The 24,046-nt window shown below is 46.0% G+C and overlaps 1 protein-coding gene and 1 long non-coding RNA gene across 2 annotated transcripts in view; one reads left to right on the plus strand and one right to left on the minus strand.

Annotated features, from left to right (window-relative positions):
• The window catches only part of obscna (obscurin, cytoskeletal calmodulin and titin-interacting RhoGEF a), a 43,682-nt gene that overhangs the window by 9,271 nt on the left and 10,365 nt on the right, over nucleotides 1-24,046 (plus strand). Inside the window, exons 21-56 of the mRNA XM_085449397.1 lie at nucleotides 63-329; nucleotides 930-1,196; nucleotides 1,435-1,701; nucleotides 2,076-2,342; nucleotides 2,493-2,759; nucleotides 2,857-3,123; nucleotides 3,252-3,518; nucleotides 4,810-5,079; nucleotides 5,242-5,520; nucleotides 5,628-5,885; nucleotides 5,980-6,246; nucleotides 6,355-6,621; nucleotides 6,740-7,006; nucleotides 7,225-7,491; nucleotides 7,613-7,879; nucleotides 8,030-8,296; nucleotides 8,533-8,799; nucleotides 8,935-9,201; nucleotides 9,361-9,627; nucleotides 9,700-11,865; nucleotides 11,940-12,012; nucleotides 12,096-12,184; nucleotides 12,270-12,379; nucleotides 12,529-12,729; nucleotides 12,857-12,939; nucleotides 13,150-13,323; nucleotides 13,401-13,560; nucleotides 13,671-13,772; nucleotides 13,870-14,034; nucleotides 14,162-14,320; nucleotides 14,424-14,601; nucleotides 14,811-14,924; nucleotides 15,860-16,027; nucleotides 21,148-21,250; nucleotides 21,339-21,468; nucleotides 21,561-21,666. Coding sequence (XP_085305523.1) covers nucleotides 63-329; nucleotides 930-1,196; nucleotides 1,435-1,701; nucleotides 2,076-2,342; nucleotides 2,493-2,759; nucleotides 2,857-3,123; nucleotides 3,252-3,518; nucleotides 4,810-5,079; nucleotides 5,242-5,520; nucleotides 5,628-5,885; nucleotides 5,980-6,246; nucleotides 6,355-6,621; nucleotides 6,740-7,006; nucleotides 7,225-7,491; nucleotides 7,613-7,879; nucleotides 8,030-8,296; nucleotides 8,533-8,799; nucleotides 8,935-9,201; nucleotides 9,361-9,627; nucleotides 9,700-11,865; nucleotides 11,940-12,012; nucleotides 12,096-12,184; nucleotides 12,270-12,379; nucleotides 12,529-12,729; nucleotides 12,857-12,939; nucleotides 13,150-13,323; nucleotides 13,401-13,560; nucleotides 13,671-13,772; nucleotides 13,870-14,034; nucleotides 14,162-14,320; nucleotides 14,424-14,601; nucleotides 14,811-14,924; nucleotides 15,860-16,027; nucleotides 21,148-21,250; nucleotides 21,339-21,468; nucleotides 21,561-21,666 — 9,360 coding nt within the window. The remainder of the gene's footprint in view (nucleotides 1-62; nucleotides 330-929; nucleotides 1,197-1,434; nucleotides 1,702-2,075; nucleotides 2,343-2,492; nucleotides 2,760-2,856; nucleotides 3,124-3,251; nucleotides 3,519-4,809; nucleotides 5,080-5,241; nucleotides 5,521-5,627; nucleotides 5,886-5,979; nucleotides 6,247-6,354; nucleotides 6,622-6,739; nucleotides 7,007-7,224; nucleotides 7,492-7,612; nucleotides 7,880-8,029; nucleotides 8,297-8,532; nucleotides 8,800-8,934; nucleotides 9,202-9,360; nucleotides 9,628-9,699; nucleotides 11,866-11,939; nucleotides 12,013-12,095; nucleotides 12,185-12,269; nucleotides 12,380-12,528; nucleotides 12,730-12,856; nucleotides 12,940-13,149; nucleotides 13,324-13,400; nucleotides 13,561-13,670; nucleotides 13,773-13,869; nucleotides 14,035-14,161; nucleotides 14,321-14,423; nucleotides 14,602-14,810; nucleotides 14,925-15,859; nucleotides 16,028-21,147; nucleotides 21,251-21,338; nucleotides 21,469-21,560; nucleotides 21,667-24,046) is intronic.
• LOC146679881 (uncharacterized) lies at nucleotides 12,609-15,895 on the minus strand. The gene is made up of 3 exons (XR_014918197.1): nucleotides 15,835-15,895; nucleotides 15,655-15,720; nucleotides 12,609-12,711 (listed from the first exon to the last, which is right to left on the minus strand). It is a non-coding gene; the product is annotated as an uncharacterized LOC146679881 (long non-coding RNA).

Raw genomic sequence — 24,046 nt, forward strand, 5'->3', positions numbered from 1 at the left:
GCGGGTAGGTGTAAACGGCACTTTGCAAATTCAATCACCAAAAAAGATCCATTTTCCAACAGCACTTCCTGTAACATTTAAACGGGAGATCCGGAGCCTGGTGGTGAAGGAAGGGGACAGCGGCGTTTTCTGCTGTGAGCTCTCCAAACCTGGAGCTGCAGTCAGCTGGAGGAAAGGCAGAGTCGTTCTGAAGCCTGGAGAGAAATACGAGATGAAACAGGACGGGCGCGTCACTAAACTGGTCATCAACCACGTGGAGGAGAGCGATGCCGGCAAATACACCTGCAAGACTAAAGACAGCCAATCCACTGCTGAGCTCACAGTCGTAGGTGAGACGCACCCCCGACATCTGATCGTGATTTCATAAAGCACTCTTCTTCCTTCTTTTTGAATTTTGATGTCATTATTTAACAGAGTCACCCAAGCGCAGACGTCAAAGAGGTCAGCCACATAATAGTCAGAATGAACTAAGTAGACCGTCATCACTGTGTGAACCCACTCATGTTTCCATATCGTCACCCAGTTTGTGTCACAGTGTGTCCTCTACTGTAAAGTCCTGCATCATTGAAGCCAAAGCTTCCTGAATCTTATTATGAGCAGCAGTCCATCATTTGTCTCATGCAGGCATCATGAGACAAACACAGCCTGGAATATAATGGATTAGAGTTTAATCCATTATAGCGCATATCGAATACCCGCGTCTCCTCTGCAGTAGCTTTGTAGCAGAGTGGACACTGGATACTGGATTTCTCCACCTGTAGTCGTGTTTTCCACTCATTGCTGAAGTTGTACCATAAACAACCCTCCTATGCTTTATGGATTTCAGTGTGACCTTTAATTTTATCTGTAATAATTGTTTATGTATTTTAAAATCACATCCCTTTAGTGCGCGACACGTGATGTTCTCTGTGGCTCTTGGTTTTCGTTAGAGTTACCGCCTAGTTTCAAGATACTGCTAGCCAATCAGGAGGTGACGGAGGGCAGCGGTGTGGTTCTGCGCTGTGAGCTCACCAAACCTGCGTCCGCGGTGGAGTGGAGGAGAGGAGGAGAGCTGCTGAAGAATGGAGACAAGTACCAGATGAGGAAAAAGGACCTGCAGGTGGAGATGAAGGTCGCAGACCTCTGTGTGGAGGACAGTGGAGATTATACTTGTATATGTGGAGAACAGAGGACAACAGCTGAGATCAGAGTGAATGGTGAGCGCTGCTGCTTTCACTGTAGCAGTTTTCCAGCATCCTGAATGTCATAAAGCAACATTTAAAGATGAAGATGACGAACAGAAGTATGGTGACTCAAAAATGACGCAGTATATACATATATCTTTGTTTAAATCTATTTTATATGTCATTGACTTCATCTCAGTGTCTACCTGTCAGAGCTACAGCAGCATAAAGCTGACGTGCATTTCAGGATGTCTCCTCTGCTCTTTTCTAGAGCGGCCCATCAAATTTCTTCAAGACTTGAAGAATATTCAGGTGCAGGAGGGCGGTGTTGTTACACTGTGCTGTGAGCTGTCCCAGCCTGGGGTCCCCGTGCAGTGGACAAAGGGAGACACTGTCCTTTCAAACGGAGACAAATACCAGATCAAGCAGAGCGGCTGCATCCACGAGCTCCACATCAGGAAAAGCCTCCCCGAGGACAGCGGCACCTACAGCTGCATTTGTGATGAGATAAAATCCACGGCAACAACAATTATTACTGGTGAGATGCATTCAGCAACATCGTTCACGGGGCGATCGTGGCTCAAGAGTTGGGAGTTCGTCTTGCAATCGGAAGGTTGCCGGTTCGAGCCCCGACTCGGTCTTTGTGTCCTTGGGCGAGACACTTCACCCGTTGCCTACTGGTGGTGGTCAGAGGGCCCGGTGGCGCCAGTGTCCGGCAGCCTCGCCTCTGTCAGTGCGCCCCAGGGTGGCTGTGGCTACGATGTAGCTGCCATCACCAGTGTGTGAATGTGTGTGGATGTGTAAAGCTTTGGGGTCCTTAGGGACTAAGTGCTATACAAATACAGGCCATTTATAATTAAGCTTTAACAATCTACAAATGTTTTTGTAATGTTTCTGGCTATCACTCCTTAGCAATACCAGTGACCTTTAAGCAGAAACTGAAGAACCAGGAAGCTGTGGAGGAGGGCTGCGTGACCTTACGCTGTGAGCTTTCCAAAGCTGGAGTCCCCGTGGAGTGGAGGAAAGACGCTCAACTGGTGAAAGAGGGAGAAAAAATACAAACAAAGCAAGAAGGCCGAGTGGCGGAGATGTTAATCAGAAACGTAACTCTGGCAGACTCTGGCGAGTACAGCTGTTCTGTTGGGACTGTTGTGACATCAGCTGACATCAAAGTAAGAGGTAAGCTTCACTACAGCTGGGGTAGAGATACAAACTGTCCAGCTGGGAATGACCACAGGAGAAAACACCCAGCACTTCCTGTTAACCACGGCAGATTTAGAAAATGACTTGTAATTTCAGATTTCACTCACTTTGTTTTCTTTTCTGTAGCACTTCCTGTTACATTTACAAAGGAGGTTGAGAATTTGGAGGTGAGGGAGGGGGACGGTGGCGTTTTCTGCTGTGAGCTCTCCAAACCCGGAGCTCCGGTGGACTGGAGGAAAGGCAGAGTGATTCTGAAGCCTGGATACAAATACGAGATGAAACAGGAGGGACGCGTCACCAAGCTGATCATCAACAACGTGGAGGAGAGCGATGCCGGCAAATACACCTGCAAGACTACAGACAGCCAATCCACTGCTGAGCTCACAGTTAGAGGTAAACCCAGCTCCCACACTAGAAACACTCAATTTGAAAGAATGAACTTTTATAAAAGTCAAATAACTCCATAACTCCTCTTTGGTGCTTCTTGCAGCGCCGCCGGTCACATTCAAGACTAAGCTAAGGAACCAGCAGGTGGAGGAGGAGAACAGCCTGACCCTGAGCTGCGAGCTGTCCAAGCCCGGCCTTGCTGTGGAGTGGCGGAAAGGAGAAGAGCTGCTGAGGAATAATTTCAAGCACCAGATGAAAAATCGAAACAGCGTCATGGAGCTGACGATCAAAAACGCACAACTGGAGGACAGCGGCCTCTACAGCTGTTTCTATGGAGATGTCAAGACTACAGCCAATGTCACAATCACACGTAAGCCAAGAGTGTAGATGTGAAAGTGTCTGGTTCATTCATGCTCCTAAAGCCTACGTTTACCAAATGAAATATGTTCTTTCCTGATCGTTAGACTTCAAATTCGATTTTCTTCTCCACATCCACAGCTATCCCGCTCACGTTCAAAATGGGTCTGAAGAACCAGGAGGCCCCTGAAGGAGGCAACGTGTCCCTGCGCTGTGAACTATCCAGGGCCGGGGTGCCCGTGCAGTGGTGGAAGGGGGAGGACCAGCTTTATCATGGAGGAAGGTATCAGATGACGCTGAAGGGGAGGGTAGCTGAGATGACCATCAGAAACATCCAGCCAGAGGATGTTGGCGAGTACAGCTGCGCCTTCGGGGAGCAGAAGACGACAGCTGAAGTCAACGTGAGAGGTATTCGAACAGTTTACTTTTCTTTATTGCATTTTATTGCGAATTGCTACCCTGGACCCATGGGCTATGTTGTCTGGGGGCTTTTGCCCCCTGGTAGGGCCCCGCTCTGGAGCCAAGCCCGAGGCAGAGCGTCTGGTGGCTAGGCTTTAGTCCATGGGGCCCGGCCGGGCACAGCCCAAAAAGGGGACACAGGCCCATCCTCCTGCAGGTCCACCACCCGCAGGAGGCACCGTAGGGGTCGGGTGCATTGTGTGCCTGGCGGCGGCCAGGAGTGGAGGCCCTGTCGGACTGATCCCCTGCCAAGGCTGAACTCTTATCCTTCAGGCCCGACCTGCGCTGTATAACTGTGCATTAAACATGCTGGAGTTGTATTTGTGGAACCGCAATCCCACAATTGATATGAACCCATTAATTTATCCCTTTCCTGAACCGCTTACCACCCCGGTGAGAACTGCGCCTCTGTCAGACCTTCACGCGCCTCCCTGACCACCGGCAGGCACGGATCCTCACGCGCCTCCTCCACAAGTAGGCGTGAACCCCCGCGCAGCTCCTCTTTTTCCTTCCTGTCACCCGTCAGGCATGGACCCTCGTGCTCCGCCTGCTCCTCCAGCGACAGCTTGGCAGGTTCCCCCCGTGCTCGCCGTGTGCTGACCTCCGGCTCGGGCTGAGCAGGTGGGTGAGCTGTTGGTGGACCCAGTGGTTGTTTCGTGGCCCTCCTCCAGGGAGCAGGAAAAGGCAACAACAGGCGGTACAAGCTGTTCCCACCTGAGGAGTGGGGATGGGTGCGGCGGCAGGCTGCGTCCTGGCTGGTTGCAACTTGGGGACCGGCACGGGCGCCAGAACATTCCCGACGTCGGCCACTCCCATGCATTCGAGGGATGACGGTGGGGGTGGCGGCGATGTCGGCCAGGACTGGATCTGAGCCGCCAGACTCGCGATCCTCTGCGTGCGGCACTTAACCAGGTCCTCCAGTTCTTCCTGCTGTGTGGCCACCATCTCAGCCACCATCTGGGTCAGCTCCTTCCCCGGCTGGCCCAGTCGCGGGTCTGCTGTGTCCCCTTCCTGGGGTTCAGCACCACTGTAACAAACCCACAGCAGACCCGGTGCACGTTCATGCTTTCAAGCATCTCTTTATTACAACTCAAGGTTGACGTTCACGACACACACTTTTTTGCGGATGCTGTGCAGGTGCGTCCGCCTTACCTGCACGGCAGTGCAAGCCACGCCCACCACACTGTGATCATCGCCTCTTTGTTAAAAAAGTAATCTGAATATCTCTTTCTTCACGCAGCGGCAGCATCGGTGTTCTTTGAAAAGGAACTCGAGAGCCAAACTGTGGTGGAGGGGAAGTCTGTGCTGTTCTCCTGTGAAGTCTCCAGTCCTAATGTGCCCGTAACGTGGAAGAAGGGCAACACCGTGGTGGAAGAAGGAGAACGCTGTATCGTGACAAAGAAAGGCCCCAGTCACACTCTGCAGATCAAGAAATTGCATCTGGAGGATGCTGGGGAGTTCAGCTGCATCACCAGGGGCAAAAAGACCACTGCCAAGTTGATTGTCAGGGGTGGGTGTATATGGCAGTCTAATGTCATTATTTGTTGAAGTATTGGGCTCATTTATTTACATGACACGAAATCCAGAGCTGACCCTTCTGAGTTGAGTTAATGTAAACGTATCAAATTCCCTTTTCTGCTGAAGCTGTATCTAGCTCCTGCTTCCTCCACAGAGCGCGTTCGGATCGTTACAGAGCTTCAAGACAAAACGGTGACAGCGGGAGAGGACGCGGTGTTTGTGTGCGAGCTGAGCCACGCAGACGTGAGCGAGGGCGTCTGGTGGCTTGGGAACAGCCCTCTGCAGAAGAACGAGATGAACCAGATGACGTGTCGCGGCCGCCAGCACCGACTGGTCCTCACCATCACAACGCCTGAGGAGACGGGCACGGTTGCTTTTGTGGTCGGGGAGGAGAGGACCTCTGCACGCCTGCTGGTTGTTCCTAAGCCTAAAGGTGAGCATAAGAACACAGTAGAGAGGGTGTATTTAAGTAAAAACTAATAAAATGCTTCAAAGTTATGTACCCCCTGATGATCACTGGGATTTGATATCAAATTCTAGTTTTATTGGAGGAGAAGCCCAAAGACACAGTGGTCATGGAGGGCGAGACGGCAACTTTGAGTTGCACCACCTCTGACCTCACCACCTTGGTTACCTGGAAACGCAACCACGTTCCTCTTCGAAATGGTGATAAATACGAGATGCGCAAGGACGGAAAAGTCAACCTGCTGCTCATCCGTGACGTCGACCCCCTGGATACTGGTGTATACTCTTGTGATACAGGAGATATGCAGAGCACTGCCAAACTCGCCGTCACTGGTACTTCAGGGCAATGAGCTAAACAATCTTATGATCAGCACGTACAGTGAGGCGTTCTTCTTAAACTATTCCCATTTCTGTCCTTTTCCCCCAGAGCTTCCTCCGTTCTTCCAGGAGGAGCTTCAGAGTGTGGAAGCTGAAGAAGGAGCTTCAGCCACCCTGTACTGCGAGCTCTCCAAACTTGGAGTTCCAGTTCAGTGGAAGAAAAACAGCTTGCCCCTGAGAGCGAGCAGGAAGTATGAGATGCGACAGGACGGTTGCTTCCTCCAGCTTCACATCAAGGAGCTCAAACTTGAAGACAGTGGCAGCTACTCGTGCCAAGCAGGGGGTGCAGAGACCAGTGCGACTGTGTCTGTGAAAGGTGTGTGAAGTGTTACTGTGTTAGCATCCTTCCAGTGGCAGAAACATAATGCGTGGTGATGGTGTGACATCAAAAGGACTTTCTTCTCCCTTTTAACACATTTTCCAGAACTTCCTCCATTCTTCAAGAAAGAATTAAGAAGTGTGGAGGCTGACGAGGGAGGTACAGCCTCCTTGTACTGCGAGTTGTCCAGACCTGGAGTGTCAGTGCTGTGGAAGAAGAACAGACTGCCTCTGAGAGCCAGCAGGAAGTATGAGATCAGGCAAGAGGGCTGCAGCTTACAGCTTCACATCAAGGAGCTCAAGCCTGAAGACAGTGGCAGCTACATATGCCAAGCAGGAAGTGCAGAAACCAGCGCAAATGTGTCAGTGGAAGGTGTGTGAATGGCTGATTTGCTTGGTTTGTTTTACAGCATCGTTAATATCTGAGTAGAAATCATTTCTGCATTTCTACATTTTTGTTCATTACTTTCAAGCCATCTTCTTTTTTGCAGAGCTTGCACCATTTTTCCAAAAAGAGCTGCAGAATATGAAGGCAGAGGAGGGAGGTACAGCCTTACTGTGCTGTGAGCTGTCCAAGCCTGGGATATCAGTGCAGTGGAGGAAGAACAAGCTGCCTCTGAGAGCCAGCAGGAAGTACGAGGTGAAGCAGGACGGCTGCCTCCTCCAGCTTCATGTAAAAGAGCTCAAACCCGAGGACAGCGGCTGCTACACGTGTCAAGCAGGACGTGCAGAGACCACTGCAGCTGTAACAGTGAAAGGTCTGTGATTATGGCCAGTTACATGGTAAACGTTAGTGTTCACAAGCCCTTGATCACTGGGAACTACTTTAAAATTACTTTTGATCATCTATACTTGTTAAAAACAAGTGGAGCAAACTTTAGTCATCTTTTTACATCACATGTACTTTCTATAACTTATTTGCCCTTACCTTAATTTTTCTTTTAATGATAATCCCTCAACCTTTTATTTTTGCCAGAGCTTCAACCTTTTTTCAGAAAAGAATTACAAAACATAGATGCAGAGGAAGGAGGTACAGCCTTACTGTGCTGTGAGCTGTCCAAGCCTGGGATATCAGTGCAGTGGAGGAAGAACAAGCTGCCTCTGAGAGCCAGCAGGAAGTACGAGGTGAAGCAGGACGGCTGCCTCCTCCAGCTTCATGTAAAAGAGCTCAAACCCGAGGACAGCGGCTACTACACGTGTCAAGCAGGAAACGCAGAAACTGGTGCAAATCTGTCAGTAAAAGGTACGTTAAACTATAGATTTGCATTTGGTATATTTTCAGGACATTTTAACGTCTAAAGCATCACTCGGGTAATCCAGGAACATTTTTATTCATTACCTTTACTTCCTCTATTTTTTTGCAGAGCTTGCACCATTTTTCCAAAAAGAGCTGCAGAATATGAAGGCAGAGGAGGGAAGTACAGTATCGCTGTGCTGTGAGCTGTCCAAGCCTGGGATATCAGTGCAGTGGAAGAGGAACAAGCTGCCTCTGAGAGTCAGCAGGAAGTATGAGATGAAGCAGGACGGCTGCCTCCTCCAGCTTCACATCAAAGAGCTCAAACCCGAGGACAGCGGCTGCTACACGTGTCAAGCAGGGACGGCTGAAACTACTGCAAAAGTGTCCGTGACAGGTATGCAAAACAGAATCCACCATACAAACACACACGTTTCATTCTGTATGTTGCTATCTTACATTAGCTGTTGAAAAGATATTTTATACGACTTTTGTTTATGCCTGAAGTATTGTATGTATCCTGTATGTATGATGACTTTTTCTCCAGAGCGCCCACCTGTTTTCAAACAAGATTTGAAAGATGTGGCTGCCGAGGAAGGAGGCACCGCCTTGCTGCACTGTGAAGTGTCTAAACCTGGATTATCAGTGCAGTGGCAGAAGAACAAGCTGCCTCTGAGAGCCAGCAGGAAGTATGAGATGAAGCAGGACGGCTGCCTGCTCCAGCTCCACATCAAAGAGCTCAAACCCGAGGACAGCGGCAGCTACTCGTGTCGAGCAGGAGCTGCAGAGACAGCTGCAGCTCTGACAGTGAAAGGTGTGTGCAGCGAGAAAAGACTTTTCCCAATCATTTGGTAAAGCTCTGATATTAGTGCTGCCTTCTGTTATTCTATCCTGTCCTATTATTTGTTATTCATAATCTATTAGTTTAGTTTTTTTTAATAAACTCACACACTTGAAATATTTGTAGTTTAAAGAGAAAATATAGTTAGTGATGTATTAGCATGGTTCCTTATACATTATGAATTTTAAATTCCTTGCCTATTTTACCAGAGCTGCCTCCTTTCTTCAAGAGAGAATTACAAAATGTAGAAGCCGAGGAGGAAAGCACAGCAGCCCTGCACTGTGAAGTGTCTAAACCTGGGGTGTCAGTGCAGTGGAAGAAAAACAACACACCATTAAGAGCCAACAGGAAGTATGAGATGAAGCAGGACGGCTGCCTGCTCCAGCTCCACATCAAAGATCTTAAACCTGAGGACGGCGGCAGCTACACCTGTAAAGCTGGAGGTGCAGAAACCAGTGGGACTGTGACAGTAAAGGGTTTGTACACTGGTTTTAAACTCATCCACAGCAGACATTTACATAGTAAAACAATTACATCTTCTTGTACATAGTCCATTGTTCACTATGAGCTAGATATTAAAAACATAGCGTTACCTTCCTTCCTCACCTCAGAGCTCCCTCCATTCTTCAAGCAAGGTTTACATAGCATGGAAGTTGAAGAAGGACACGTGGCTTCCCTTTCCTGTGAACTGTCTCAACCTGCAGTTATGGTGCAGTGGAAGAAGAACGGGCTACTGGTGAGACCGAATGCAAAGTATGAAATGAAGCAGGAGGGCTGCTTCATGCAGCTGCTGATTAAGGAACTCAAAGTGGAAGACAGCGGCAGCTACACGTGCCAAGCAGGCAAAGCAGAGACCAGCGCAACTGTAACAGTGAAAGGTTTGTGCATGAGTGCATTTCAGCTGCATTCACGGAGTCTTAATATCAGTTTCTGAGCACTTGTGGCACTTTAGCATTATGTAAGCTAAATCGTAGCATTCTGTATTTCTTAGTTGACCCTGTATCAAACTATTTGTTGGGCTGTTCTATCCCACCTAGAGCTCACTCCATTCTTCAACAAAGAATTAGAAAGCATAGAGGCTGAAGCAGGAGGTACAGCTTCCCTGTATTGTGAGCTGTCTAAGCCCAGCGTATCAATACAGTGGAGAAAGAACAAGCTCCCACTGAGGGCCAGCAGGAAGTACGAGATGAAGCAAGACGGCTGCTTCCTGCAGCTGATCATCAATGAGCTCAAACCTGAAGACAGTGGTAACTACTCTTGTCAGGCAGGAAGCATAGAGACCACTGCAATGGTGCAAGTAAAAGGTACGTTGATTTATTGCTGATCGGCGAGGTTACAAGAAGGTAAACACACTCATGTTCATTTCCTTTGTCCAGGACAACAACCGACTCCAGCAGAGGCACAACCTCCAACAATCATGCTGCAGGCAAAAGAAACAACTCCTGCTCAGGAGACGCAGAGACCAGTGGTCCCAGAGGGTAAACCAGCTCCTCCTGAGCCGAAAAAGAGGGCAAGAAAAGCATCAATTGCAAATTCAGAAAAAGACACGGAGCTTGTTTTTGACCTCAGACCGTCTGCGCTGAAGCATGATGATAAAGTCCAAAAGGACACTCAGCCTGCAAGAGCTGTAGAAAAAGGCACGGATGGTGCACAGAACGCAGCACATGGACAGATTAATAAAGTGAAGGACAGGGAGGTGAACAAGAAAGCTGATAAACCTGTGAGACTACAGGAGACTACAGACTATAGGGTTGACGGGGAGGTCGAGGAGCCAGCTAGGCATTTGGAAAAAGAAACTGATGCTTTACCGGAGATGAAACAAACAAGACGACATACTGAAGAATTAGCTAAAGCTGACCACGAAGAAGTTCAATCAGACAGGGCTTTGGATAAAACATGTTTTGCACAAAGGAAACAAAAAGAAAAGAAACCTGGAACTGAAAACAGCTCCGAACAACTAGAAATACATTTGGCAAAAACAAGTGGAGTTGAGGAGAAGCAGAAACATCCAGCTGCAGAAGTAGGAACGATAAGCCAGGATGACAAGTCTCCTGTGAAACCACCGCAAGGGTTGATTAGCAAAGAATCAATGAAAGATCAAAATATGACATCTTTAGAAAATGAAGGTGAACTAGACAAGACAGAAGGAGAGCCTTTGAAACCACCAACAAGATCTAAAGGAAAACTGACAGATGGAAAGCCACCAATCAAGTATTTACTGAAGGATGGTGAGGAGATCCTTCCTACAATGTTAAAGATGACACAGATCGATTCTGAAGAAGACAGCAAACAGAGAGGTCGTCTGAATAAACAAGTGTCCAAAGAGTCAGAGAGAGGAACAAAGCCAGAAAAAGAGCCGACTGAACAACCAGAACGGCCGGTAGAAAAGGAAGATGCGTTTACTCATCCAAAGCCTCCTGTGAGGACAAAAAGCAAAGTAAAAGGTGTAGAAAAACAAGTATCACGGGACACGGAGACGGATCGAGAGGAACAAGAGCCAACAACAGCAGTGGTAAAAGTTCAAGACCAACCTATGAAACAGCTTCTAAAGCCGTTAATAAAACAGGCCGAAGAGAAACCAGCATTTGAGAGGAACCAGTCAGCAACTGAGGAAACAGAGCAGCCTGCCAACCCTCCATTAAAACAGCCAGTTCAACCCATGAGAAAAGAACCGGAAATGGACCAGGACGTGAGACTGGCAGTGAAGCCAACGAGGAGGGAGGAAGAACAACAAACACAGGTGGCAGAAGACATTCCCCTCCTTTATATTTCTGAAGATGAAACTTTCTCAGAGGCTCTGACTGAAATACCAGCTGCCCACAGGGATGTCCAGCCCCACGAACCCTTTGTTGAGATTGCACTCCAGACGACAGAACCATTGAAGGAGTCTCCGCCGGAGATCGATATCAGCACCGAGGATGAACCACAAATGCAAGAGGCTGCGGTCAAGATCCAGGCTGCCTTCAAAGGCTTCAAGACGCGCAAAGACATGCGACCTGTTTTTAAAGAGGTTTTTAAGAACCAGACAGCAGATCTTCACAGTACGCTCACACTAATGTGTGTTGTCGAGGGAAAGCCCAGCGCAGTACGGTGGCTCAGAAACGGGCAACAAATTTGCAACGACCAGAGATGCAGGATTACGACCACAGATGATGGAGAATGCACACTTGTGATCAAGAACCTGTTAAACAGCGACAGAGGAATTTATACCTGTGAGGCGGTCAATAAGTTTGGTGTGACCTCCTACAATGGAAACATAACAGTGGTGCAAACCCCCCAGCCTGCTCCTGTGGCACAGAAGCCCGTACACCCACCTCTTGCAGCCATTACTCCTTTGCAGCTCGCCCCAACAAAGCCCGCAGCCCCGCCCAAAGACCAGAATGAGAATCTGCCACCGAGTCAAGCGCAGGTGCCCACGTCAGCAGAGGACTATGCAGAAAGCATGAACGTGTCGCTGTGGGAGGCCTACACGCTGACAGAGCATGCGCCCCAGCAGACCCCCCAAGAGAGGAGACGGTCCTCTGTCATGGCTGCCAGCTCCAGTGAGTGACTTAGCTTTAAAAACTTGACTGGGTCACATTGAAGCACTAATGATTCATTACTCTGCCTTCAACAGTGTCGAGTCCCTCCGATTATGACACAGCTCCCGATATGATGGAACCTGTTGAGATGTCCACAATCACACCGAGGTACCAGATAAAACATTTGATTTATTCTATGAATGTCATTTTGTTTGGCTGTAAAGATGCCAAAAATATGAATATTGTCACAGGGAAGAACCAAAACCAACAGAACAAGCAGCTCCGAAGGATGATAACGAAGAGACAACCCAACCTCCGAAGACGCTATTAAAGATCAAAGGTCAGCAAGGTTATTTATTTAATATATTATTTATGCAACTTTCTGAGCAGGTGTACTGAAGCTATCCTCTATTACAAATGTTTAGGGGCCCATGACAGTAAAATGAGGACACCATCTCCAAAACATCGTGCCCACACGCCCTTGGACAGCACAGTCTCTGGATCTGAGTCGGAGGGGGAAGAGGACAGACGAGAGGTGATTTACGTTGATTGGATGCACGTTATCGTCTATTTTTATGTCCTTTTTAAGCATCAGTGGAACAAATCTGAGAAAGTCACTGTATGACAAAATAATATTGCACACGTCCCAGGCATAAATAATGTATTTGCTGTTTTCTTCCTCAGACGTCTGAAATATATGTGGCTCGAGCTCACTGTAGCCCTAACAGTGGCAGTAAGGAGAGTTTTATTCTGAAGGAGGGCCAGTTTGTAGAGGTGCTGGACTCTGTTCATCCTGACAGATGGCTGGTGAGGACCAAACCCACCAAAACCAACCCTGCTCGGCAGGGATGGCTGTGTCCAGCATACCTGGAGAAGAAGAGAAAGGTGGGATGTAGACATCCGCATGACAAACATGTTGAAAATCTATACTGTTAGTTTATTATTATATCAACAAAGACGTTGAGGATTTAAAAAATGAGCTTTTAATAGTTATAACTGTCATTTTAAACAGGAGACCTTCCCTCAGCTGAGAGCACGTCAAGAGGATCTTGATGGAATTGGATGTACAGGAGAAGAGTACAGGAGAGGCCTGAGGTGCGTCATACTGCCAGATGAGCTTTACTAGTATTGGGATACTGGATGACTTATACTGATGATGACTAAACTGTGTCAGAGTAAATACATGCATACATATTTCATGTATGTTCATGCACTTCTACGATACTTTGGTGTTGGTCATCACAGCTGGTCCTGAATAACATCTTGGCTTCTGTGATGAATCCATTTGTTTCCCTGTATCTTTAGTCAGTTGATCCAAGGCCTGATTGACGGAGAGGAGGAGTTTGTGAGAGAGATGAAGATGTTTATATCTCAGCAGCTAAATTTTCTGGACTCCAGCTACCGCGTCCCCGTTAACGTCCTCAACCAGAAAGAGCTCATTTTCAGGAACATCAAAGACATCGTGTTGTTACACGAGAGGTGATACACACGTGCTAGATCAAAGGCAAAACGCATCAACGTGTCAAATCACAGTAACAGAACTCGTGTTTTCTCAGGTGTGTCCTTCCTGGGTTGAGGGAGTGTGCCACAGATGATGACGTGGCCATGCATCTGATCAAACACAGAGAAGACTTTGAGAAGTATCTGCACTACATGGTGGGTCAAGCTCAGGCAGAGGCCTGCATCGCTGACAAGGCCATCCAACAGTTTTTCAAGGTATTCACAACTGAATTCAAGTATAAACATTTAATGCTGCTGAAACAAAGGTGTGGAGAGCAGGATTACTACATCAGTCTAATGTGTTGTTGTTTCCTGGCATATTTCAGGAGTTACCAGAAGCTGGTAAGCTGGACGGTGCTGTTATGGATGTCCTTACATTCCTCCAGCAACCAGTGGAAAGAATTCAAACTTACCAAGCATTACTAAAGGTCAGCATATAGATTTAATACCATTTAACATTTAAGGCTATTAGGGCTAATCTTCTTTAAAGTGTGTCACATGAAAAGTTCAACTTTTTACCTGCAGGAGTTAATCAAGAATAAAGCTAAGAGTGGCCAGAGCTGCCATCTGCTGGAGGATGCTTTCTCTTTGGTGTCCTGCCTTCCCTGGAGGTCAGACAACCTGCACAAGGTGTCTCTGATTGAGAACTACCCGGCTCCTCTTATTGCCCTGGGCGAGCCCGTGCGTCAGGTGGGCAAAAATGACTTATATACAGTTTAGATCTGGTTCCAGCATGAAACAAGCAAACCAAAAAAACTGTCGTAACATTCTAGTTGTGCAGAAACGCACAAATGATTTCACGTCTTCTTCTCTTTAGGGATCCTTCACAGTGTTGGAGGAGACTCCAGAAATTAAGACCACCTCTAGAGGGCATCAGAGACAAGTCTTTCTCTTCAGGGAATGCATTGTACTGTGTAAACTGAAAAAAGACACCAGCATGAACCGAGACACCTACACCTTCAAGAACAAAATGAAGGTAAGGTCATTTGTCGTTCTGCGTCGCACCACGCCGTACACTTACTGCTTTTCCTATTCTTCATGTCGTCCTCCCACTTACTCGTCCTCCTCATTGTCTCCAGCTGAATGATGTGGAAATAAAGGAGACTGTGGGTGGAGACGAAAGGTCTTGGGGCTTGTGGCACGAACACAGAGGCTCCATAAGGAGGTACACGCTGCAGGGCAGCTCCACGCTGCTCAAACTGTCCTGGCTTAAAGACCTGAAGGAGCTACAGCAACGTTCCAGCCTGCCTACTAACAGTAAGTCTGTTAGTCCAGGTACTGAACATCGAACATTTTTATGATAAAACCATAAAACTAAATACTGTTTCATTCATTAACCTAACACGGCAACATTCAGTTCTGAAACGCTGGATTAAAAGTTATTTCAGTGATAAACAGTCAAAGATAAACTGATGGGTCCAGTTACGCTGTGTGCTTGATGTATATTTGTGTGTTTGCATCCACAGGTCCCCCAGTGTTTGGCTCACTGCTGTCTGACTGCACATCGAAGATGGGACAAACAATCAAGCTGACCTGCAAAGTGTCAGGATCTCCAAAACCAGAGATCAGCTGGCTCAAAGGTTTGAAAATAGACACATAATAGAAAATTATACTTCACATGGTTGCATCTGTTTGATGTTTTATCAGATCAGATTGTTTGCCCTCATTCGCATACATATCTTGTTATTTATGCCGTCGTGTATCCACATTTTGCATTCAAAGTAACTCTGACTTATATGAAGAACTGACAGTTAAGCCAACTTTTACATACTGTGCTGAACACATTTATCAGACGACCACCTAATGTGAGGCTTACACCTGCCCTGAAGTACCAGCATCATTTTTATGCTTCTGTAATGGTTAATCCAACATTTAATACATTTGTGTTTTCGTGTTTTTATATCGGGTTGTCTTGTAAGTTTGTTGCGCACTTCATCACGTGCCAATCCTTTGTCATCTGAACTCGTGTTAGGTATAAAACTGCATTTCACCTTTTCCACTTTAAAAATCAACCCAGTGTCTCCAAAAGTGGATTCTGTTCATCTGGACGCAGCGTTTTGTGGGAGAAACGTTTGGTCACTCATCCAGGTGACTGCTTCAGTCTCAGCTGACTGCAGGTTTCAATCTTATAAAGAGTACATATGATGACTGAAACCAGCCCACTGAAGGAACAATGGGCTGGGAGGTCAGTTCCTTCATCTTAATTATGCAAATTATCTTCTGAAGAAGTCACCTGGATGATGACGAAACGTTTCTCCCACAAAACGCTACGTCCAGATGAACAGAATCAACTTTTGGAGATTTACTTACCTGGATGATTGAGATGCATCAAGACAACCCAAAAAGGTGGTTTCACTTTCAGGTATTACTGTGTTCCTAAAAAGAAAAGAAAACGTGTATTTGTGTGACATGTCACGGAGACAGTGTCCAGAATAGCAGACGAGTTTATCACCACATAATTGAGTGTTATGGTCACAGTGATGAACCTACCTGGATCCTGATCCCTTCCTCCTAGATGGCCTTCCTTTGGAGGACGACCCACGTCACATCATCACCGCAGACCGGTCGGGCTCCTGCAGTCTCATCCTGGACAGCCTCACTGCGGAGGACTCCGGAGAGTATGCGTGCTACGCTACCAGCTTCATGGGCAGAGCTGGCACTCTGGCTAAGGTGGTGGTGCAGGGTGAGTTACCAATCCGAGTTTAAGCTATGCTAACACTGGGGCTCGATTGATATGTGCGCATGCGTCAGACGGCACGCAGCCTGTTTCAGCTGCTGATGCTTTTGTCTCCTTACTTTAACTTTTTCTTACTTTTGTCTTTGTCTTTTACTTTGTATGTTAGTGTTTGTTTTGTCTTTTCAAACATGTGGATCGAGAAAGTTTTGGTTCTCCTTGTTGTCAGGGAACTACTTTGTATAATTTCTCAGCGATTGATAAAGTTTTGTGATGCTGATTTACTTACAAACAAATCTGTGCGTAAATCACGCGACTGTTTCACGCACGTATCCATGATTGATCAATATTAGGAACACATTTAGACGTAAAACAAATAAAGAACTTCTTGGTTGCCTTAGGAATTTAAACACAAATCTTTAAAATGAATACTACACCTACTACTGCTTTCACCATTACTTCTACAACTAACAACAACAACAATAATTATTGTTTTTATTATTGCCTTTTGGTTATTATTTACAAAAATGTCCTTTTTTTTAAACAGCATAAACAACAAAATGCACAGAATTGCAACAAAAAGAAAACATGTAAATTAAACAAATTACTAAATGTAGCGATGTGGCCTTTAACCTTTGTAATTTAAACATATTCCCCTATACGTTATTTTATTTTATCATAGCTTAAACATTACCTTTCTTCAGGATGACTTCCATCACGGCAGCGTGATTTCTTGATGCTGAGAATTTGGATCTTTCTTTTCATTGTAGTGAGTTTTTGTTTTTAGGTTGACACACGGCACCTTGTCCGTGTCTTCCACCTGTTTCTCTTCTTTCTCGTGGTCTGTTGGGCTTTTTCGTATCAACTTTGTGTTTTTTATTTAAGCTGCAGTGATCTCAGGGGAAATCATATTCGTCGCTTTTTATTTATTGATTTATTTTTAAATGTTTCGTCACTCCAGTCGAAACACTTTGAAAAGTGTTAAGGTTCGTTCGAGTTAGGGAAGAGAAGAAAGCAAGCCCAAGCCGAAGTAGGTGTCAAAAATAGTGAACTTTATTACACACTTTGTGCACTAAGTGTGGGAAAAGACAATTTGCAATCGAATCCTCTCGTCAACTGAATCAACTGCTACTCTTAAGAGAAAAACAAGTGTGTATTACATTGTGCATTTTGTGAAAGTGTATCTATCAGAAAACTGTCCTCAGACGACCCTCCTATTATTACTAAGTGTGTAGGTGAACGTGCGTGTGTGTTACATAAGTGCGTGCATGTGATCACAGGGCGGCGTACGTGCAGAACTACACGCAGGCGGGCCGGGCCCAACAGGACTGGTGGGTCTAAATGGTGTGACTGCACTAAAGTGCAACAACTTTATATAAACAGTCAGTGTGCATTAATATTTGCTCAAAGTAACACAGATGTAATTAAAAGATTATACTGTCAACAGATTCAACAATGGTAAATGATTAATCAATGATAACTGATTGTGAGAATACAAAATAAAATATCTCCTGATCACACTCCTCCTCTTTGGCCTTTTGAAAAAAGGCCAACATTCAGAGATATTGTGTCACTCCTCCGTCCAGGCGGCTTCTCGCAACGGCATCATATGTTCCGGACCAGCTGACCCAGCTGAACCAGAAGCTATGGCCCTGCTCACCAGATTACCCAACACCTGCCTCACCAGAGGAATGAGACAACACCCGATCAGCAATAAACCTAGAAAAACTAGAAGAGAAAACATGGCAGACATAAACAATCCCTTGTATTGCCCAAAAACAGATGTGAACCAGTCTCCCAGCCTCGAGTTCACGCCTGATTGCTCATGCATGGTCCTAGATAACGCTTTCAAATTCTCCAACGCCCGCGTGACCGTTCCGTCCGGAGCTGTATTGTTGGGAATAAAGGTGCAACATAAATCTCCGAACATCGCGCACACGCCTCCCTTCTCGGCCAATAACATGTCCAGCGCCATGCGATTTTGGATTCCCATTAACGACGTTGGACCTAATTGTTCTGCAAGACCTTCCACCGCGTCCCTAGTGAGATTAGAGAGTCTCAACACATTATAATGAACATAATTAATGCGATCAACATTTTTATTTGGAGTCACCCACAGAAACACACTTTCAAACCCAGCCGCTATCTGATCAACTAACTTATACTCATCTGGAACTCCTCGGGGAACTCCTATTGAGTCTATCCAGGTTGGCGAGTCCCGTCTTGGATCATACTTGTGGATAGCTCCTGTGGCTCTCCTCCGTCTGGCTGTAGACACATCCGCGCCTTGCTGTGGAATTGTCTCTAGCCTACTGCCTATGAGCATCAAAGGTGCAGCTAGGCGCACCAGAGCACACGTTCCCACACTCCCCAAGGGAACCTGCACCAAAAGGGTGTACTCCCCACAATAATAATATAGCCCACCTCTCGCCCAGGTGCCTATAATTGTGCTTGGGTCACTTACATCATTGTTAGTCCTACCTGTGATTGTCCTCTGACACCAGCTTGGATCAATCCTTCCTAGCCTAAATCTCACTCTGTCTGTAGAAAACTCAAAACATGTATAATTATCTCGTTTTGGTGTGAATGAACCTGGTTGTGTGCGTTTATCAATTGGCGGATATAAACCTGACAAAGTGGTGCAGTTACCTGTGTCCACCGCCTCTCTAGTTAATCTCAACATGCAATTATATCCCCACTCATCCTCTGGATACAGAGGAGCGGGTTCAGTAAACAAATGTGGTCGAGCGGTAGCACAAGCAACACAATCAACCACTTTCTGCTCCTTAGCATTTTGAGCCACCCAATCTAACCAAAGATTCCTATCTCCAAAACCTGTGGCACGCTCTATCAACTCCTGAGGTTTTAACCTAGTATAATCAGTGGCAACAAACCATTTTTCTTCTGGATCCTTGTAAGTAACTGTCTCTACGGGATCCGTTTGCACCGTGAGATTCAGTGCTGAGTCATTTCCCAGCGGTTTAGACCTGGGATTAAATAAATTCACCCGAATTAACCCGAATGGATCTGTCCCTACTTTATCTACCCCTACTACTAAATAAAACGCACCTCCATCAAACCCAGGTTCAGGGAGTTCACTCCATGGTCCTAGGGAAAGAGTAATAGGGTTATTTGTAACAGAATAATCTCTCTGAATAGCTATTCCTTCAAGGGCCGGTGGCACCGTTGGCTGCCATCCTACTCCTGTCCACGCGACCACATCCTGCCAAGAACACCACTGATCCGTTACATAGGTGTAGATGTCACTATCCCATGATGGGCCCCACACCGACTTAGGGTAACACATCATTGGATGATAACAAACCCACACATTATATGTTCTCCAGCTATTCCCGTCACCCGAGCATTTAATTACCTCACACAAATCGAATGTGAACGCTGTTGTAGATCCATTAACATACCCAAACTCGACTCCGCCACTGGCTTTGAGACACCCATCATCCCCACCTGAACCAACCGCACGCTTGACTTTTTTCGACGATTTGATCGGTTCGGGCTCTGGAGCAGATAAACCTCTGTGTCTGGGCAATTCACCTGTCTGCCAAAAAACAAAGAAACACGTTATAACACTTATTAACCCCAACACCCCCGTTATTCTCCAATTTTCCCACAATTTCATGATGACTGTTCCCAGGCTCGTTTACTTTTACTCTATACTAAAAAGATAAAGTTACAAAAAGAAGAGTATAAGGTTATGAGTATAAAAATATGCGAGTAACATACAAAACTATTACGATTCCTTCAAACTATCAAATACTTTAGACTAGAACCTTAACAATTCCCGGGTTTCGGCACCAGGAATTGTTAAGGTTCGTTCGAGTTAGGGAAGAGAAGAAAGCAAGCCCAAGCCGAAGTAGGTGTCGAAAATAGTGAACTTTATTACACACTTTGTGCACTAAGTGTGGGAAAAGACAATTTGCAATCGAATCCTCTCGTCAACTGAAGCATCAGTCTCCTTATATTGCCATTATGACATCACAGTTGGATCTTTACTGGAAATGATCTCAAATGATAACAATTCCCCGCCTATCACAAAGTTTTCCCTTATATAGACATCAACTGCTACTCTTAAGAGAAAAACAAGTGTGTATTACATTGTGCATTTTGTGAAAGTGTATCTATCAGAAAACTGTCCTCAGACGACCCTCCTATTATTACTAAGTGTGTAGGTGAACGTGCGTGTGTGTTACATAAGTGCGTGCATGTGATCACAGGGCGGCGTACGTGCAGAACTACACGCAGGCGGGCCGGGCCCAACAGGACTGGTGGGTCTAAATGGTGTGACTGCACTAAAGTGCAACAACTTTATATAAACAGTCAGTGTGCATTAATATTTGCTCAAAGTAACACAGATGTAATTAAAAGATTATACTGTCAACAGATTCAACAATGGTAAATGATTAATCAATGATAACTGATTGTGAGAATACAAAATAAAATATCTCCTGATCACAAAAGCTACACCTCTTCCGTCTTACTCCTTGGACCTCAGACAGCATTGTGTAATTTTCTATAGTCTGACCTTATTCCCTGCCTGAGAGGTGCGGGCTTCGTTCTTACACCATAGTCACCTGTTTTGCCATTTCACATCTGTGCTTCTTTCTGCAGAGAAATGGAGCGGGGCAGTATGCAGATAGTATGCTGATTGCACAACGCTGCTGTGTCTGAATGATTTTGATTTACTAACATGCAACAACATACACCGTTATGCACGTTTCATAAATCCAACTTTAAATTTGCCTACAAAGGGTAAGGGTAAGAACATTTCCCCTGAGAGCTCCGGAGTTACTAGAATAGAATAGAATAGAATAGAATAGAATAATCCTTTAATTGTCCCACAAGGGGAAATTTGGTTGTAACAGCAGCCAGAAAGACACATATACAAACAAACAGGACACAGGAAAGAAACATACAGTTTTATATTTACATCAAGGACAGTGGTTACTATAAACAGAGTACTGTACAGTTATTAAATTAAATAAAATTACAAATAAGAGGCAAACCCAGGTTGTAGTGTGAATACTTACCTCTTATAATATTAATATAATAGCTGCTGCTTTTGGTTGTTTCTAGGCTAAACCTGATCTTTTCATGCTTCTTTTCTCCAGCTCCACCCAGATTTGTGAGTCGACTGGAAAGTGCTTGTCTCATTGAAGGAGAGGACATCCAGTTCTCCTGCTCCACATTCACCACTCCGTTACCGAGAATTAGGTATCGCAGCGCAGAGCTGACCGCTGTAGTCGCTTTACGATTTTGCAACTATTGTGTTTCTGAATGCAGCACTGCTTGCTCTTGACAGGTGGTTGAAGGATGGCAAAGAGTTGACTGACCAGCAGAAATACTTGATTATGAATGATGCACGGAGCGGGATCCTGTCTCTGACCGTCGTCAGGGCAACTGAAGCAGATATTGGGCAGTACGAGTGTGAGGTATAAAACATCGTCCATGTGTGAACACAGCTGGTGTCACTAATGTCAGAGCTCTGCCTTTGATATGTATGAAAATGTTTTATTTTGTTCAGCTTTGGAATGAACTTGGTGGCGTCAAGTGCAAGGCAGGTTTATGCCCCGCCTATGTCCCCCCGACTGACCGCGAGAATGACCAATCACAGGACTTACCTCCTAAAGGTAAGACAGTTACAGCCAATGAAGTTAACATCCTCCACCTAGGATGGGAACCCATAAGAGCCTTTTTAAGTGGGTGGGGGTCACACTGTCACTAGTTCAGCTGCGTTGGAGAAAGGGTGAAGCACATGCCATTGTCCAGTCACCCTGTTCTTACATCACACCATGTGACATCTCTTCCCTTCACTACAAACAGTTTGGATCAGTTTCACCTTTCCACCCTTCATTCATTTGATCAAGTTTACACCATTTTCAGACTTTACTCACGTTTTCCTTTCCCCGTTTCACACACACTCACATCATGAATAGTTCCAACCACCCTACCAGCTGTCACTAGATTCCTAAGGATTATGGCGTTGGGTGTAGTCTGCACTGTAGCTGCATGCCACAGAGTTGATGCAGTTTCCATTTGCACTGTGCAGCAAATGCAAAATCCTAACTATTAACTGTCATATATCACACGAGATAAAACCACGTCAACATTTATTCACCATCAACCCATTTCCCATTTGGCACGTCATGAAAAATGCACACTTCATATCCATATCATCTCAGTATCTGTAACTACCATCTTCCAGCAAAAACCAACTTACACATAAATATCTCATCCTCTCTAATACTAATCTAAAACCTGAGTCATTGTCTGTGAAGCTTCTCAGTCATCCAGGTCATCGGAGTCTAAGGAGCTTGGAAAGAAAGGCGCCTGGACTTCTTTAAGTTGCTTGAAGACGTTTCACCTCTCACCTGAGAAGCTTCCTCAGTTCTAGGGTCAAATGGTGGAGAGTCCCAGATTTAAGCCCTGTGGGAGTGTCCCCCCAAGTGTCACCGTGGGGATGTGGGGAAAGGAGGACCCAGGCGTGGTGCTCTGTGTATAAGCAGTGCGTTTATTTACAGTGTGGTAAATATCGATGCACAATTAATCCCCGTGCTCCCCAAGACTCCCGTGTGTGTCTTCCAGTGGCGTCCGTGTTCGTGCTCCCCGCTGTCGTGACTCTGCACACCCTGTGCGTGCTGTCCTTCCTCTCCACGCTCCTCCTCCCGCGGGCAAACACGATCAGTACTTCCTGGATTAACACACTGACTTGGAAGTTTCACGCAATGATCCCGCGTCGGAGAGAGCTCCACCACACTCTCAAGTAGCTCCTCCGACGAGGCCTGATCAGCTGCAGGTGTGTCACGGACTTCAGGTGTGGCCAATCACTTGCCAGGGCCACACCCACACACCTACATACACACATATATCTACAAGCAGGGAGAACGAGGGACAGCAATAACAAAATACATATATAATAATAATAATATAATTCATAACTGCTCCGGGACCTTGGGTCGCTCCGACCCAGGACGCTGACACCAAGAGGGACATGGACCCCCTAATGATCCTCCACCTAATCGCACGGCCAAGGTGTGTAAATCTGGGACTCTCCACCATTTGACCCTAGAACTGAGGAAGCTTCTCGGATGAGAGGTGAAAGTCCAGACGCTTTTTTCTTTCCAAGCTCCTCAGACCTGAGTCATTGTTGATCTTCTCTAATAACAGACTGTAGAGCTGTAGCACGTCACCCTCTGCATGTATGGGACGTCTGAAATGTTTTAGGGTCACATGGTGTTCTCAAAGCTAACATTTGTTCTGTTGCCATAACGATGGGATCTAGTGGCTACCATTCAACATAGACACCATACCTTACTGCACAGCATCCCATGAGAAGACCCCGTATGCAACGTTTTGTGTGTTTCATCACATTTCCACTGTTCACAGAAGGCATGGATTCAAACTAAACAGATAAATATACAAAGCTTGGAAGTAGCTGTTACTGAATATTATGCAGTGATTTTCCAACTCTGCTAGTTTTGCTACAGAATCCACACTTAAAGCAGAGCAATACAGTAGAATAGAGCAATCAGTGTAAGTATAGCATGTACGATCTAAGTATATCTATATTTTCTGGACTGTTGACGCCATGTTTGTCCTTCCATTGTCCGTAACTTACGTATTTTCTCATCTTCCCTGTACTGGTCCTAAAGCAGGAGGTTCCTCACATGGACAGTTCCATGTAAGTCATCATTGTCATGATAACAAATAACCACTCAGCATCCTCCTCTCTCCTCTTGCCAACGCATGCCCAGCTAACTCTTCACTCCTGTGAACAAAAGATGGTCATGTGCTGGGCAAGTGTCACTTTTGCGCCCGTCTAGCAGGGGGCATGTGTCCATGTCCTGTTGATGTGGTGGGTTGGTAAGATCCAACCCAGAGGCTGAAGGTAAGGATCACAGCACATTGTTGCTGTTCCTGCGCTGTAAGGTAATGTACCCTACGTGTTTCCTTTTTCAACATATTAATAAGAGTAAAATCCTTTGAAATATATAATTACTGCCATTGTTT

The sequence above is a fragment of the Copadichromis virginalis genome, linkage group LG23, assembly GCF_057382275.1.
Source record: "Copadichromis virginalis isolate Kocher_CV1m ecotype Utaka linkage group LG23, C_Virginalis_male_GT1.1, whole genome shotgun sequence".
Taxonomy (NCBI): Eukaryota; Metazoa; Chordata; class Actinopteri; order Cichliformes; family Cichlidae; genus Copadichromis; species Copadichromis virginalis.